This window comes from Ceratotherium simum, chromosome 7 (assembly GCF_057802395.1).
Source record: "Ceratotherium simum simum isolate JZ-2026a chromosome 7, ASM5780239v1, whole genome shotgun sequence".
Lineage (NCBI taxonomy): Eukaryota > Metazoa > Chordata > Mammalia > Perissodactyla > Rhinocerotidae > Ceratotherium > Ceratotherium simum.
In genome coordinates, this window is record NC_141906.1 from 57,769,347 (window position 1) to 57,788,433 (window position 19,087).

Below are 19,087 nucleotides of genomic sequence, written 5' to 3' on the forward strand. Positions count from 1 at the left end.
AAAATGCAAAATACATATACACCCATACAAAGGTGTATATACACACAAAAATATGTGTGTATATCTCTTTCTCCTAAACTATTTGATGACAGCTCTCATTCCCTATCTTCTCCCTAAGTCTCTTCTCACACTATGCAGCCTTAGTTCTTTTCGGTCTGGGATTCTTTATTTTCCTTTCCCTGTCTGTGCATCATACCCCTGGAACTAAGAGTCCTGCTATTTTCTTACAAGGTTGTAGTTTAAATCTGCAGCTTGTTTGCAAAAGCCCCTTGCCTTATGTTTTTCTTTTGATGGCACTGAAGTAAACTAACTAAACTAACTAAACACACTAGAGCTTTTGCTTTTATCTATAATAAAATATTTTGAAGCGTCTTAAAAATCAACATTCAGGGAACATTCAGGAGTTTGGAATTTCTATAGAAAAAAGGATTAGTGAGAGTGACTGCCCTCATTACTCTAAGTGTCCAACACTTACCAAGCATCATATCCCTAACACCGCCAAATATGTGGTACTGTTTTCACCATGTCGCTGAATTTTCTGGAACATGGTATCAACTGGGAGAGGAATTCCCAGCTGACTTATAAAATCAAATTAAAAGGGAAACCAAAATCATGCATCTTGAAGTGTGCCACTGCAGGTTTTTATCTTGAAGATAGTGCTCAATACAACGATCGCAGCTTCATGATAATAGTTTGAGGTAATATACATCAGGTCTTATCTAGAAAGACCCCCGAGTGCTTTATAAACCTTTGATGCCTAGAGGATTTACATAAAATCTGATTGTGGATTGAAGGCCTAAATTACCTTCATTTGCAAGTCTCAAATTAGTCTTAATATACTATTGTTTGTGACATTTACATCCTCATTAACTTCTTTTTTCATTCATCCAATCAATATTTATGTAGCGTCTATTCTCTCTTAAAAACTACTTCATTATCCCAACTAAATGATATCACTTCTCCTTAAAACCCATGGCTCTCTCTTTACTCTGCCCTGTATTTCAGTCATTTCTGTTTGAGTCTCATTCCCTTATGAGATAATAAACACCCTTGTAACAGCAGCACTGACTGACTTATCTTTATAATCCTTGAATCTCCATGCCCTAAACTTATACGCAGGAGACAGTTATTGAACTAAGTTTATGTAAAAGTGGGGTCAAGATGGAAAAGTATCCTGGATTCATTTTTCTCTAATTTTAATAAATAAAGATTTAGAAGATTTATCATTCATAAAGACTGATTATGCCGCAATTTGTTAATAAAACAATTGCAGTGATTGCATCTGACGTTTATCTTATTACTGTACATAGGCCTGATTTTAGAACCGAATCATTTGATCAGCACCATAGATATTCCTAAACAACTGCTTGTTTCCTAGAAAGCAAACAAGAAAAGTAATTAAAAGAATCAATTAGTCACTTTTCTTAAGTATTTTATTCTGCACAGATGGGCTTCTTTAGAAGGGCATGATCAATGTCACTTGTACATCCTTCCTAACCTATTCTTTACGACTCCACTCTATACAGACGCTTGATCGTTATTCCTTGCATTATCGCATCCTCTGTTCCTTCTAAGAAGACCATAATTAATTATTGCAACCAGGTCCTCACCCTAGGCGTTGTTTTCCCTTAACAATTTGGCTAAACACACCTGTTTGACAGTTGTGCTATTTTATGTTCATATCTTTCACCTCAAGCTATTTATTTTCCCTTTTTATAAAAGAATAACATGGGAAATAGGGAGACACGAGGTTTGGTCTGCATCCCAAGTCAAGTCACTCAGATTTGGTTTTTTTACATGAGGTGGTCTTCACTTGGTTGAGATGATGAAAACCATGTAAAATCACACCCATGACATTGTCAGTTTTACACAATCATTAAAAAAAAACTTAAACAAATAACACTCTAGGTGCAGGACACTTTACTATGGAGTATAAATTGGATTTTTTCATCAAGAAACGTCCATTTAGTGGTGGATGATTGGCAGAGGGACCAAGATCTGGCCTTAAACCGTGGTCTCCCCAGGTCAGGGTTGTAGGTGTTCAAAGGCAATGAGGCCTTCGCAACAGTTCATGCAGCACATTTGTTCTTTCCAAGCCAGGATCTGGCTCAGCAAAAAATGGTTTTCTCTCTAGCATCATGAGCCAGGTAAATAAATCTTCAGATCACTGCTCCCTGAGGCCCTCAGTTCCCATAATATCGATGCATATCAGGCTCTGCAAGGCCTTTTCTGCCAGGATTTTTGTCACTTTCAGTTCTTTGTGATTTCTATAAGTCCTCACCCCTTGATAATGTATTATATAAGCTTTAATTTATTACAGTTCTGTGCAGGCAATCTAGAACTGACAGTGATTTCTTTATGGAAACACCTAGTGCAGAATGTCCACATTTTTTAAACATTTATAAGTGTTTATACTTTAAAATGAATTTAAAAGAAAGCAGAGGTTATTGACTGTGGCCACACAGAAATCGCAAGCTGAGAGTGTTGAGAGAGAAGAGGCAGGATGAGTAGGGGGCTTAAAGAGCATGCAGAAAGGCTTAAACAGCCACACCAGAGAAAGTTATAGTGAATCAGGAAAAGATACATAATGGGTTGCTGAGTGACAGCAGTTCCTGCTGAGCTCAAATAGCAAGAATCTCTCGTAGACTCAATAATAGAGTGTGCAGTTTCCCAACTGAGTACCAACCATCAAGTGTTCCTTGATAATTTTATTTTGCACAAACTGCACCTGAGTTTCCCAGAGAATAAGAGGGCTCCAGCCTACTCAGTCCATGCTAAATCACTCAGGCTTGGGTAAACCAATATGATGAGTAATTAAGTTATTTCTTTACTGAATTTTCTTTATAATCCCCTCTGGTTATTGCTTGTCGTCATCTTTATGGTGAGATTGTCAAAGGAAGTTCAGATTTAAATAAATTGTGGACTAGATAAATCTGGCGATATAAAACATGTAGGAATGCTATGTAAACTATTACAAATGCATAGCTGAGCTTCCAAGAAAGTAAAGAAAATCCTCAGGGTCCAGGAATGAAAAGCAACGGTGTTGAAGGAAGTTGCCAGATTGAGTAGCCTGACTGGGGATTTAATGCTCACCCAAGAACAGGAACTTTGGGCTCATCGAGGCACTAAGTTAGACCTCAGAGCTCATATAAAGCCAGACTATTGAAGAGCAACACCCCAATACAAGAGAAGAGTAGAAAAAAATTTCCCACCTAAACAAGGAGTCAACTAAGTGTTTTCTGTCTTGGCCAGGGCTTCATGTGGTGAGAGAAATATCTTCTCTGAGAATTTGTCATCACAGACTTCTTTAGACAGAATGTATGTTGAATTTATACCACACACCAGGATCTGGGAATCTGGAAACTCAGAAATTATCATAAAAGTGGCTCCAGGCCAGTGATACCAACGTTGCAATCTCTGTTAGAAGCAAACGCAAAATATCTTTGGAAGGATATTTTAAGGAATATTGGCTGAGAATTTCCTAGAATTGTTGAAGGGCAATCCTCATAGTCAGGAAGCACAACAAATCCTGAACAAGATAAACAAAAATTAAAAAGAAAAATCCAAATTCATTCTAGTGAAATTGCAGAACCTTGAAGACAAAAAGAAGGTCTTAGATGTAATCAAAAAGAAAAGATGAGATGAGCAGATATTCCATTTCAACAATAGCCATGTATGTAAAACTCTATTTTTTAGTACAATTCATATGTTCTGGAGTTAAAAGCATTTTCCTGTATTTCATACACAAGTCACTAATTTACAAAAATTATTTTAGAATTATTTTAGTATTAAAATGCTAAAAACAATTTAATTTTTTCTTGGATGATGAAAGTACATGAAAATCTTATATTGTGTTGTTAACTTTGAGGACACTAATGAAGTTACAAAGTAACCTCTAATTAGTAACTCTAATTAGATTTTCTTTCATTGAAAGAAGTTTCAGTTTTACAGAAAATAAGAGTTTTAATCTCTAATGCAGAAATACAGTTGTACTTTTTTAAAAAAATCTTATTTCCTTTTCTTAAAATTTTTCAGTTTCTGATTTCTTAAACATTCTTACAAAAAAAATGAATCTAGCAAAGAGAAAAGGCCCTTTTTTTGTCCTTATTCTTTTTATTATGACAAAATATTGCTGTATCCCTATGCAGGTGAGAATTAACTAAGTATTCTGTGGTGTCAGAAATGTCTGAAAACAGAGATTGTACCTTAGAAAAATCTTGCTTGCTGCTCAGGACAAAAATCCAATCTATTCATAGAAAATCACTCTTACTGGTTGAAAATACCTATCTATAGTGCATTTCTGTAAATTATCAATATATTAAGTACATCTAAATTCTTTGGACCAAATCATTTTAAGTTTCTTATGCTAATGTGTTCTTTTTAAGAAATATATGTAAACTATTGGTTTGTTTCTAACACTGTCATTCCCTTGAGGGAATATAGTGTAGTAGGTTTCTGAACAAGGTATAGTGAAATGATTGGTCATTTATTCAGTGTGATTAAAAGTAGTGTTTTTTTTTTAACTTTAACCACTTGATTTTTAATGTCACTTATGAATTTCTTCTAATTAGGGTAAATCACTTTTATAAGGAAAACTATATCATTTTATCATCATGTTTCCACATAGAATTATGGTAGAATAGTTAAAATTCTATTTTTTAAACATATAATCATTCAGTAAAGTTAAATAAGTCTTCTCTTATTTCCTTATATCTCCACAGATTGTGAGTGTTGGAAAGCATGTTAAAGGCTACCATTATATCATTGCAAACTTGGTAAGAACTCTTTATTTTCTATTTTTCATAATCATTGCTCAAGCATTCAAGATTATTTTAACTGTGCCTTAAAATAGTACTCCAATAAATGATTAAACTATGTTACTTACTAAGCTTTTTGTAACACAGGATAATATTTTTATTGCAATGATCATTATATTTCTAATGTAGAATTCAATATATTTTCATGCAGACTAGCCTGATATCTGCCCAAGTGACCTTTAAAACTAATTATAATGTTTGCTTTACTATAATATTGCTTGGCAAATTAAATAATGGCCTTTTCTCTGTGTAAATGATAGATGTGCTACTTTATGGATAAAGATTGTCAATACTTAGGGATATTAGAAGAACGATCGAAACTGATTACCCGTGTTCTCTAATTTTAAGAAAAATAAGATTAAAATGGCTATTTAAGGAAGTCTTTTGTTTGGAAGTAATCCCAATTTTTTTTAAATTATGTCAACTTTTCACATATTATATATAGATGGTTATTGAACAAGATCCATGCATTAGTATAAAATCCTTAAAGTCCTAAGGCAAGTCATCTTAGATTTCTTGGCAAGGCTCACTATATTCATTGTTAAGTTGCAGTGTAGGGGGAAAACTGGCCATGCAGAGGGCCATTCTCCTTGCTGTATCAGAGTACCATCTGCCCCAGGGGCTTGATCTCAAAAGTTTATCATAAAAAAGTTAAGGATGTTTTCTCCTTTTTCTCTTTTCCCACCACATATTTCTTTGGTGAGGATCTTGTCCTTGAAGCAGGAAAAGAACCAAAGGCTACAAAAGAGATTCTGATTTATCCACTCTCTTCACGTGGCAAGTGGGCCATCATGCTTTGAGACAGTCTTTAGTGAACTGGGTTTCACTATGGAGTTGAGATATTAAAATGCAGCAGTAGACTGTAAACTCGTATTGTGTTTCTTGAATAAAATATAATTTTGTTACTTACTGGATTATCATGAAAATACAGAGAAATTTTGACTTGTCTTTTTCATAGCTTTTAGTAAGCCCATAGTATGGGTTTTTAATATACTTAATAAAAATATAAATCTTAAAGCTAATATAGTCTGGTATTAATCACTTTAAGAGAAAAGACCTTACATTTATGGAATGTCTGCATTCACAATGGTATTATGTAAGGACATTCTAGCAAATAAAGGGTTTTGACATCTATTCATCCCAAACAATAGAATTCAGGGGAAAAAAAAAAGCCAATATTCTATTGACTATTGACAAACCAACACAAGATGGAAAGAATTGATACTTATAATATCAAAATGGGTATCACAGCCTGTCTTAAACAACCCTAGTAGATGGCAGCATATTTGTCTATATAATGACTAAGTAAAAATATATGAAGTAGAAAAATGTTTTGCTTTTATTAGGGAATATAACCTCCACTCTCACTAAAAATAAGTAAACTTTACCATATGTAGTTGATATCATTCTAACACATGATTACCCCAGTAACTTGTGCACATCTACATTATAATGTAATGTACTGTAGATTCTATTGGCTTATTCATTTATCCCCAAATAACTGTGACTTCCAAAACTAGAGGGATTTTTTATTCATTGAGCCAATCAACAGCTATTTCTTGAGAACTATGTGCATCGGATTCCCAAATGTGAAGTAAATCTAATATCGAAAGAAATATTAGATTAACGTTATACATAATGTTGAAAGAATGAATGATTTTCCCCTAAGATAGGGAACGAGACAAGGATGTCCCTCTCATAACTATTGAACATTGTACTGAAGGTTCTGGCAAGGGCACTTGGGCAAGAAAAATAAATAAAAAGGCATCCAGATTGCGAAGGAAGAAGATGTGTATATAGAAAACATATAAGAATCTAATAAAAAACTATGAGAACTAATAAATGAGTTCAACAGGGTTTCAGGGTATAAGGTCAATATACAAAAATCTATTGTATTTCTCTACACTAGCAAAAAACATTCTGAAAGTGAAGTTAAGAAAAAAATTCCATTTATAATTTACAGTTAACAGGGAACTACTACTTAACCAACTTATCAAAACTAATTTAGTCAGAGGGACCAAGATGGTGACATAGAAGTCTCCTGAACTTCCCTCTTCCCACAGATGCACTGAATACATAGCTAAACATGGAGCAATTTCCTCTGAAAGAAATTCAAAGACTAGCTGAGTAACTCCCACACACCAGGCAGCTCAGAAAAAATCTACATTGAAATGTTTAGGAAATTCTGAGACACCCTCTCAGCATAAACTCTACCCCTGGCACAGAGCCATACAATTAAGAGGGAACTCTCAACTTCCAGCTTCTCCCTGAGGAACAAAGAGTTTAGACCACACATCTAGTGCCCCAGTTTTGAAGGCTGCTACCTGAGGGACAGACCCACAAAATACCTAGCTCTGAAATCCACTAGGGCTTGCATCCGTGAGACCCACAGGACTATAGAAAACAAAGAAGTCATTCTTAATAGGAGTGTGAGAACTCATGGTGGCTATCCCCCCAGGGCTCAGCATAGAGGGAACAGGCAAAACACCCACCTCCTAGTCTTTTCCTGGAAGGAGATTGACTAAATACTTTTCAACCCGGTGCTTGAGAGTCCAGCTTCTAATTTTCATACATCCAAGGGCTGGTAGCAATCCTCCATAGATCCAAGGGAGTTAGTAGACATGTCTACTGTCTTCAACTATAAAACCAGGTTGCCAACAACTCTCTGGAAGGAGCTTGTACACAGCCTGGCATCCCAGCTTTTTCAGTTGCCGCCTAAGAAACAGTCCTTGGATCTGACTCTGAAAGCCAGTGGGGCTTGAATTCACAAGTCCAACAGGACTACAGCAAACAAAGAAGCAGTTCTTAATGGGTACACACAAGAGCACTTGCCAGGGTTATCCCTCCAGGGCTTAATGCAAAGGAAGCAGGTAAAAATGCCCATCTCCCAGTCTTTCCCTGAAAGGAGTTTAACTGCTGCTGCCTGAGGGTCTGGCTTCTAATTAGCACACATCTAGGGTTTGGCTGTGATCCTCCTTGGAGCTCAGGGGAGCTGGTGGGCACTTCTACCACATTATCCCTCCAGCTCACCTCAATGATAAAATCAGGTTGCCAACATCTCTCTAGGAGGAGCTTGTACACACACTTGACCCTCCAGCTTTTGTGGTTGTCACCTGAAGGACAGACCCCCAGATCATATGGCTCTTATAGCTAATGGGGCTTGCATTCATGAGTCCCACAAGACTGTAACCAACAAAGACACAGTTTTTAAATGGGTGCAGGAGCACCTCCCCAAGGCTATACACCTGGACTCAGTGCAGAGGAAGCAGGCAAAAATACCCATCTCTCAGTTAATCCCTGGAAGGGGCTTAACTACATATTTTCCCATGCTTCCTGAGAGTCTGGCTTCTAATCAGCCTGCATCTAGGTGCTGACTGAGATGCTCCTCTTTGGGACACTGAGGAGTCTTGGCACATCCTCAACTATTAGGAACCACTAACAACAAAGACAGTGGCTTGGGTGATCACAAGGTGATCACAAAGGTGCTAGAGACAACCAGGAACTCAGCCCAGGCTGATTGACAAGGTCCATCTCCTACACGAGACCACTCCATCAAGACTGCAAAAGGTGACTGTTTTATCCAATGTGCAGAAACTAACACAGAGAGTCAAGGAAAATGAAGAAAAAGAATATGTTCCAAACAAAGGAACAAGATAAACCTCCAGAAAACAATAATAATGAAATGAAAAGTCATTTACCCAATAGAGAGTTCAAAATAACAGTCATAAAGATGCTTTCTGAGGTCAGGAGAGCAATGCATGAACAAAGTGAGAATTACAGCAAAGAGATAGAAAATATAAGAAAGTACCAAAGAGACATCGCATAGCTGAAGAATGCAATAACTGAACTGAAAAAATTTATCAGAGAGTTTCAACAGCAGACTAGACAAAAAAAAGAATCAGAAAACTAAAAAACAGGGCAGTGGAATTCATGCAAGACGAGCAAAAAGAAAAAAGAATGAAAAAGAGTAAACCTAAAGGACTTCTTGGACACCATCAAGGGGACCAATAAAAGGATAATAGGCATCCCAGAAGGAGAAGAGAGAGAGAAAGGGGCAGAAAGCTTAGTCAAAGAAATAATAGCTTAAAACTTTCCTAAACTTGGGAGAAAAACAAACATTCAGATCTAAGAAGCCCAAAAGTACTAAACAAGATGAATCTAAAGACACCACACTAAGACACATTATAATTAAATTATCAAAAGTTAAACATAAAGAGAGAATCTTAAAAGAAGCAAGAGAAAAGCAACTCCTTACATACAAAAGAACAGCCATAATACCATCTGCAGATTTTTCAGGAAAACCTTTGCAAGCAAGAAGTGAATGGAATGATGTATTCATAGTGCTGAAAGAAAAGAACTGTCAATCAAGAGTATTCTACTCAGCAAAGTTGTCCTTCAGAATTGAAGGAGAGGTAAAGAGTTTTCCAGATAAACACAAGCTGAAAGAGTTTGTCACCATGAGTGGCCTTACAAGAAATGTTAAAAGGAGTTCTTCAAGCTAAGTGCAGACATAAATTAGTAACATGAAAACATATAAAAGTATAAAACTCACTAGTAAAGGTAAATATATAGTTAAATTCAGAACATTCTAATATAGTAATGATGGTTGGTAAATCAATTATAACTCCACTATAAAGGTTGAAATTATTATATACAAAAATATTATAAATTTTAAATATAAATTTATGTACACAAATATACATAAATAAAATTGTATACAAAATTATTAAAAATAACTATAACTACAACAATATGTTAATGGATACACAATATAAATAAATGTAACTGTGATGTCAAAAACATAAAATGTTGGATGAGATGTAAAAATGTAGAGCTTTGTATGCACTCTAAGTTAAGTTGTTATCACCTTAAAATAGATTGTTTTATATATAAGATGTTTTATGTAAGCCTCATGGTAAACACAAGTAAAAACCAATAGTATGGACCTGGCTTGGTGGCATAGCAGTTAAGTTGGCACGTTCTGCTTTGGCAGCCCAGGTCCGTTGGTTCAGATCCTGGGCACAAACCTACACACCACTCATCAAGCCACACTGAGGTGGCATCCCACATAGAAGAACTAGAAGGACCTATAACTAGGATATATAACTACATACTGGGGCTCTAGGGAGAAAAAGGGAAGACTGGCAACAGATGTTAGCTCAGGGCCAATCTTTCTCAAAAAAAAAATAAAAACCTATAGTACATACACAAAAGATAAAGGAATGAAAATATACAACTATAGACAATCATCAAATGACAAAGGAAGAGAGCAAGAAAGGGAAAAAGGAACAAAAGAAATATAAAAAAATTGGAAAACCATTAACAAAATGGCAATAGTAAATCTATTCCTATCAATAATTACTTTATATGATAATGGAATAAATTCTCCAGTCAAAAGACGTAGAGTGACTAAATGGATAAAAAAAAAGACCCAGCTATGTGCTGCCTACAAAAGACTTACTTCAGCTTTAAAGACACACATAGACTGAAAGTGAAGGGATGGAAAAACATACTCCAAGCAAATGGAAACAAAGAAAGAAGGAGTGTATCTATAATTATATCAGACAAAATAGACCTTAAGCAAAAAACTATGATGAAAGACAAAGAAGGTCATTATGTAAAGATAAAGGGATTAATTCATCGAGTTTATGCACCCAACATTACAGCATTTAAATATATAAATCAGATATTAACAGATCTGAAGAGAGAAATATACAGCAATACAATAATAGGAGGAGACTTTAGTATACCACTTTTAACAATGGATCGATCATCTAGACAGAAAATCAATAAGGAAACATTGTACTTAAACTATACATTAGACCAGATGGACCTAACAGATATATGCAAACTTTCCATCCAACAGCAGCAGAACACACATTCTACTTGGGTGCACACAGACCATTCTCCAGGATAGATCATATGTTAGGCCACAAAAATCTTAATAAATTTGAGATTGAAATCATATTAAGCATATTTTCTGACAATGATGGTATGAACTAGAAATCAATTATAAGAAGAAAACTGGAAAAATGGCAAATATGTGAAGATTAAACAACATGCTTCTAACAACCGAAGAGTTAAAGAAGAAATCAAAAAGAAAATAAAAAAAGATCTGGAGACAAATGAAAATGGAAACACAACATACCAAAACTTATGGGATGCAGCAAATGCAGTTGTAAGAGGGACATTTATAGCATTAAATGCCTATATTAACAATAAAGAAAGATCTCAAATAAACAACCTAAAATTTTACACTTCAAAGTCCTAAAAGAAGAAGAAGAAACTAAGCCCACATTTAGTAGAAGGTAAGAATGAACAAAGATCAGAGCAGAAATAAATGAAATAGAGACTAAAAAGACAATAGAAAAGATCAATGGAACTAAGAGCTGGGTTTTTTGAAAAGATTTTTAAAAATGATGAATCTTTAGCTAGCCTAACAAGAAAAAAAGAGAGAAGACTCAAATAAATAAAATTAGGAGTGAAAGATGAGACATTACTACTGATAACACAGAAATACTAAAGATCACAAGAAACTACTAAGAACAATTATAAACCAACAAATTAGATAATCTAGAAGAAATAGATAAATTCCTAGAACATACAACATACCAAGACTGATTCATGATAAAATAGAAAATTGAACAGACCAAAAACAAGCAAGGAGATTGAATCAGTAATCAAAAACCACCTAACAAACAAAAGTCCAACACCAGGTCACTTCACTGGTGAATTCCATCAAACATTTAAAGAAAAATGAATATCAATCCTTCTCAAACTCTTCAAAAAAAATAGAAGAGGAGGGAACACTTCCAAACTCATTTTTATGAGGTCAGCAATACCCTGATACTAAAACCAGATAAGGATACTACAAGAAAAGAAAATCACAGGCCAATGTCCTTGATGAACATAGATATAAAAATTCTCAATAAATTATCATAAAACTGAATTCAACAGTACATTAAAAGGATCATACACCAAGATCAAATGGGATTTATCACAGGGATTCAAGAATGGTTCAACATACACAATTAAATAAATGTAATATACCACATTAACAAAATGAAGGATAAAAATCATATAATTATCTCAATAGATGCAGAAAAAGCATTTGAAAAGATGTAACATCCATTCCTGATAAAAACTCTCAACAAACTGTATATAGAAAATTCCCTAACATAATAAAGGCCATATATGACAAACCCACAGCTAACATCATACTCAATGGAGAAAAGCTGAAATCTTTTGTTCTAAGATCAGGAATAAGACAAGGACGCTCACTTTCACCCCTTTTATTCAACAAGGTCCTGGAAGTCCTATCCAGAGCAATTAGGTAAGAAAAAGAAATAAAAGACATCAAAATCAGAAAGGAAAATGTAAAATTGTCCCTGTTTACACATGACATGCTATTATATATGGAAAACTCTAAAGACTCCACCAAAAAACCATTAGAACCAATAAATAAATTCAGTACTGTTGCAGGATGCAAAATCAACATAAAAAAATCAGTTGCATTTCTATAAACTACCAATGAAACATCTGAAAAAGAAATAAAGAAAACAATCTCATTTACAATAGCCCCCAAAACAGTAAAATATTTATTTGTAAATTTAACCAAGGAAGTGAAAGATCTATACACTGAAAGAAACTGAAGACACAAATAAATGGAAAGATATTCTCTGTTCGTGGATTGGAAAAATTAATATTGTTAAAGTGTCCATGCTACTCAAAACAATCTACAGGTTCAATGTAACCCCCATCAAAATTCCAATGGCATTTTTCACAAAAATAGAAAAAACAATCCTAAAATTTGTATGGAACCACAAAACACCCAGAATAGCAAAAGCAAACTTGAGAAAGAAAAACAAAGTTGCAAGTATCATATTTCCTGATTTCAAACTATATTACAAAGCTATAGTAATCAATACAGTATGGTAGTGGCCTGAAAACAGTGATGTAGATCAATGGAAGAGAATAGAGAGCTCAGAAATAAACCTATGCATTTAATTTTTGACAAAGAAGCCATGAATATACAGTGGGGATATCCACACGCACAAGAATGAAACTGGACCCCTATCTTACACCATACACAACTATCAACTCAAAGTTGATTAAAGGATAGAACGTAAGACTTGAAATCTTGAAAGAAGAAAACATAGGGGGTAAACTCCTTGATAATGATGTCGGCAATGACATTTTGGATTTGATACCAAAATCAAAGGCAACGAAAGCACAAGTAAACAAGTGGGACTACATCAAATTAAAATGCTTCTGCACGGCAAAGGAAACCATCAACAAAATTAAAAGGCAACCTATGGAATAGGAGAAAATACTTGCAAATAACATATCTGGTAAGGGGTTAATATCCCAAATGTACAAGGAACTCATACAACTTAATAGCAAGAGAACAAATTTAAAATTTAAAAATTGACAAAGAACCCGAATAGACATTTTTCCAAAAAAGACATACACATGGCCAACAGTACATGAAAAGGTGCTCAACATCACTAATCATCAAGGAAACTCAAATCAAAACTACAATGAGATACCACCTCACATCTGTTAGGACGGTTATTGTCAAACAAACAACAAATAACAAAGGTTGATGAAAATGTGCAGAAATGGGAACAGCCACTATGGAAAACAGCTGGGAGTTTTTTAAGAAATTAAAAATAGAACTACCACATGATCCAACAATCCCAGTTCTGGGTATATATCCAAAGGAAACAAACTCATTATCTCAAAGAGATATCTGTACTCCCATGTTCATTGCAGCTTTATTCGAAATAGCCAAGGTACGGAAACAACCTAAGGTGTCCATCAACAGATGAATGGATAGAGAAGATGTGGTATATATATACCATGAAATATTACAAACAAGATTGAAACTCTGTCCTATCTGATTGCAAAGAATAAATAAATTCAAATAAATAAATAAATTCAAAATTAGTAAATAACTTATACAGCCACAAAGTAACATTCATTTAAGCATTTCCTTATACAACCCTTAAGGGGGATCTGGCCTTACAAACGTTCTCTGAATTTATATTCAAATCTTTCTTCACCCCTCATCCAGCAGGTCAGAAGATTTAAATATGGACACCAATAGCAATAAGGAACTGTTTACATTTATTCCACCTGTAAGACAAATTCTTAAAATCTTGCTCTCATTTAGATTTTTTATTTTTTTTAATATATTCAGTTTACATGTAGGAAAACACCTGCTCTGTCATAAATTAGTATAAAATTCTAGAATGTTCAGGGTATATCATTAAAGATTAACTGAACCTATTCCTTACCTGTCCCTCACCACACCACACACAGACACACACACACACACATGCACACCCCGTTCATGCCTCATTTAGAAGGTAAGGAAATTAAGATACAGAGACTAAAGTGATGTCCATGTTTAGGTGTCTGGTTAGTAGTGTCAAAATGGGGCTAGAACTCAGTTCCCAAATTTTGCAGTCTAGTACATTTTCACTCAAGTGCAATGACTCTAGTTAAGATTCTGTGAACTTGGAGACATTGTTTTACTTTTTTCTTTGTGTTTCCTATATTATTCAACTCTTCTGCATTGAGCATATCTGACTCCATCATCTATCTACTTAATCGTCAAAAATGCATACTTGAAATCGAATTCTTAACAATCTAATTTTTAAAAGATATTGAGAGGGAATCTCTCCCATTCTACTTGACATTCCTTCTGTTAACTGCACCAGAGCTGTCTCAATATTATTTAGTCAACCTGTAAACCTGAAATGCAAAACAGCAGAAATGTTATCTGAATTAGATAAAACAAAGGATGAGTGATTATTAAACACCTATGATGTGATGGACCTATAGATTTACATCAACAGTCATCAGGGTATCTGAAGTCTAATTTTCTTTTCCCCCAGAGAATGTATGAACTGTAAATGGAAATTTAAAGGAAAACTAAGTTATAAATTAATCTTTCCTTAGGAGATCACTAACCATTGTGAAACGCAAGCATTATTGAATAGCCCATTTCAACAAGTAGAAAGCCTCTCCCCTGGTCTTCCTCCCTGCTTCAGGGGCGTTTACTTAGTTTCTTAACCACTGACTCCCCTCCCCACATTGTGGTTACAATTTTGTTACAATGTGGCCCAGAACTTTCAATTCCACAGTATTCTCTGGGTAAAAACTGAAATCTAAATGGCCACCAAAGTAACCGTTTCCAAGGAAACTGCTTCACAGTCTAGATCCTATCAATTTTCTATATAAATTATTTAAAAATATATGAAAGGAAAAATATTGCCTGTACTCAAATAGACATAGCTAAAATTGATTAAGCCACCCGCCATTCATTCAGATTATAACTGAAAGGAGTTTATAATCAGATGTGGTAATATTTTTTCCTTTACCTTCAGCATATCAGCAGGATGGAATCAGAGAGATGTGGAATGTTATTTATTGTTAGACTTTACATCAGATGATTTTTCTGAAGGCTGCAGCTTTGCCTGTGTCTTGCAGCTGTGGGATGATGCTGTGACAGAAAGCTTGGCAAGCCTTCTGTTTCAGCCACTGCTGAAAGAAAATAATGTTATCAATTAGCAACTAATGCAATAGTTGAATCACTGTGGCTTTTAGAAAACTGAAATTATTTGCCTGCCATTGGGCTGCCCTAGATTCTCGTAGAGGCAAACAAACGTTCAGCTGACATACTAGCTAGAGATTGGTGGACAGTGTTTTTCCCATTTCAAAAACATAGACTTGCTTTCTGGTATCTAGTTTCTTTCCCAGTGAAATGAGAATGTTACTGATGAGCTGTCAAATTAGTTGACACATGAAATAAGTATTTGTTGAATGAATTAATTAATAATAGTTATCATTTTCTGACTTCAAACCAGATGTGCTAGCTACTTTAGCATTATCATTCTCATTTTGCATGTGGGAAACCTAAGGGTGGAAAGTCACAGAGGTGGGATTCGGAGCCTAGGCTGTTTTCTACAGTACCACCCTGCCTCTCCTAGGTATTAAGATAAATACCAAAATTAAAAACACACGTATTTGGGGGCAAGCCTGGTGGCATAGTGGTTAAGTTCACATGCTCCACTTTGGTGGCCTGGGGTTTGCCAGTACGTATGCCAGGCATGGACCTATACACCGCTCATCAAGCCATGCTGTGGCAGAGTCCCACATACAAAATAGAGGAAGATTGGCACAGATGTTAGCTCAGGGACAATCTTCCTCACTAAAAAACAAAAAAGCACATATTTGTGTAAGAATATGCAGGAGCATGGGGTAAAAAAAGTCAAATTCAGGGCTGGTGCAGTGGCGTAGCAGTTAAGTGTGCACGCTCTGCTTTGGCAAACCCAGGTTCATAGGTTCGGATCCCAGGTGGGCACCGATGCACCGCTTGTCAAGCCATGTTGTGGCGGAGTCCCGTATAAAGTAGAGGAAGATAGGCACAGATGTTAGCCCAGGGCCAATCTTCCTCAGAAAAAAGAGGAGGATTGACATCAGATGTTAGCTCAGGGCTAATCTTCCTCACACACACAAAAAAGTCAAATTCAAGAGTCATCTTGGTTCTAATGTGCATTTGCTGGGTGATCTTGAATAGTTTCACTTTAACCCACCGAGCCCGGTTTCCTTATTTGTAAGATAAGGCTAATAATAGGATCTACCTCATAACCTTGTTATGAGAACTAAACTAGATAATCTGTATAAGGTGCTTAGCACAATGCCTGGCACATAATAAGCCCAGCATCAATATTAGCTTTTAGCTAATATGCAGTCCTGGGGCTTTCAGTAGCAACTTTGCTTAGTTGCCAATAGACTGGTCTGTTTCTCATCAGATAACCAAACAGCAATTGCATATATTGGCTAGTAAGACAACCTCCTTTGCTATTAAAAAAAAAAAAAAAAAGCAGACACACACAGAAGTTTCCAAAATCATGGCTGAGACGCATTCAGGAGGAGAAGCAACACCGGTCTTCCTCTTCTCCCTGATTCCTGCACCGATTCCTGCTATAACCACAGGGCCGCTGCTGCTTATTTCACTTCCACCAAAGAAAATAGACAAACACTTCCCCTTAGTACCCTCAGCACAACTGAATCAAATTCACATTTTCAAAAGAAACTTTGCTAAATACTAAGAGAAACCGAGACAGAAAGCAAATACAGATGTACAAACTCATGTGCCTGTGTTCGTGCACGTGTGTGTCTTTGTAGGTGTGTGCGTGGTTTGCTTTTCTCTGAGCTAATACCTTTACTTTTACTAATTCACTTCACTAATATGCTTTTTGCCCTCTTCTTGTAATTGCTCATTTGTTTTACACTATGTATTGAGTGTGCATTTTTGTAAGGCACTTTAAATATTTAGTGGGAAAAAAGGGGCCAGGGGTAAAACAAACTAGGTTGAAGATAGATAGATAGATAGATAGATAGATAGATAGATAGATAGATAGATAGATAGATGATAGATAGATAAATAGATGGATAGATAGATGGATAGATAGATGATAGATAGATTGATAGATAGATAGATAGATAGATAGATAGATAGATAGATAGATAGTAAATAACCTTCCAGAATTTTTGAAACTCAGATAATTACCTCTGGACCAAAAGAGATGATACCCTTCCCTCTCAGCTTCCTCACTCCGTCTCGTGGACACCACCTTTTTCCTACCACTCAAGGCTCCATAAATGGCCTATCTTGCTATCTTCTCTTCCACTACCATTTCCAGGACTATGAGAGTTGTATTGGTGTAATCAAAGCTTTTACCCTCTCTGGCTTAAATTACCAGCTCTGTCTGCTTTTAGACCACTTTGTAATTAAACTGAACTCGTCTAAAAAGGTGTTACCCACCACAGACTCAGAGTACCATAATACCTTGATATTACCTTCACGTAAGACACATTTTTACTTGTCTGTATCAGAAGGCAATTATGCCCTCAAGAGGAGACTTTCTGATGCTATCATATTCATCTCCTATATCCCCCTCCATGCTTCATAAAGGGCATTCGGAGGCATCCAAGAAATACCTGTTAAACTGAGTTGAACTGAACTGAAAACATTTATATCCTTTTCTCATATATTAGATTTTGATTTTGACAATTTAACAGCTAAATTGATATAATTGGATCTCCCACCTGTTTCTAGCCATTACTGTATTAGAAATCTAGTTGGATGAACATATTTGTTATTAACTTATGTTACCATTGAAGAGCTGAAATGTATAATAACGAGCTAAACTTAAATTGTCATATTGATTTTTATAGGGATTCAAGGATATTTCTCTTGAGAGGTTTATCCATGGTGGAGCCAATGTTACAGGATTCCAGTTGGTAGATTTTAACACACCTATGGTAACCAAACTAATGGATCGCTGGAAGAAACTAGATCAGAGAGAGTATCCAGGATCTGAGACTCCTCCAAAGGTATTTGTTCATTTGTATCTTATGTATTTTTAGCATTTTTAAAATTTAAGGTAGAAAGTTCATTATGCAGTTCTAGTAATATTCTGTCAGACATAGTGCGGCATAGGGCAGAAGTATTTGTCACTATCATTGTGCTGCACAAGCCCTTAATAATTTCTAAACTTCTATATTTAAGAGTAGAATTGTTAGACATTAGCTTAAGCAGTTTACTGTTGCTATTACTTTGTATATGAATTTCCTTGAAGAAATTGTACACTTTTTAAAAACTTTTTGGTAACTAAATATTTCAAATGTGAACAACCATTGGTAATTATTCCACCCAGATAAAAACTATATTTGCAAAGTGATTTATAATGAGTAGGTAAATTGGTAGAAATGTAAAATGTATAAGCTTCTGCAAAATTTCTTTTTCAAATTAATAGTAAAACGTCAGGTTGTTTAATTTTTTCTGATAGACATTGCAGAAGTATGTTATAGGTATCTGCAAAGGAAACTGGTCATAAGCACGTTTTTTCTCACCTGAAAAGATAGATGACTTCCTTAGATATCGTGTAAATAATGGCATAATGTTTCTTAAACTCTAACTTAGTGGTTTTGAGCTCCTACATAGTAAGTCACTATCACTTTTAACAACTTTTACTAATCTCTCATTGACAGTGTATTCTTGTAAAAATTTTTCCAACATAATTTGGAAATTCAAGCCTAGAAAACTACGATCTAGGGGTAGAGAGTCTCAGTTCTTCTGTTTCCAAATTATAAAACTTACCCTACTAGTTATGTCAATTTCCCCTCTGTAATGTAGGAACTTGGCTAGCCATACCATCTTCCCAACTCTGTAGAATCAGGGGATTTCAAACAAA

At 35.3% G+C, this 19,087-nt stretch overlaps 1 protein-coding gene across 9 annotated transcripts in view; it reads left to right on the forward strand.

Annotated features, from left to right (window-relative positions):
- GRIA4 (glutamate ionotropic receptor AMPA type subunit 4) overlaps nucleotides 1-19,087 on the forward strand; it is a 359,336-nt gene that overhangs the window by 266,745 nt on the left and 73,504 nt on the right. For all 9 annotated transcript variants that reach the window (XM_004427382.3, XM_014785207.2, XM_087434037.1 and 6 more), the window contains exons 5-6: nucleotides 4,722-4,775; nucleotides 18,069-18,227. In XM_004427382.3, coding sequence (XP_004427439.1) covers nucleotides 4,722-4,775; nucleotides 18,069-18,227 — 213 coding nt within the window. The remainder of the gene's footprint in view (nucleotides 1-4,721; nucleotides 4,776-18,068; nucleotides 18,228-19,087) is intronic.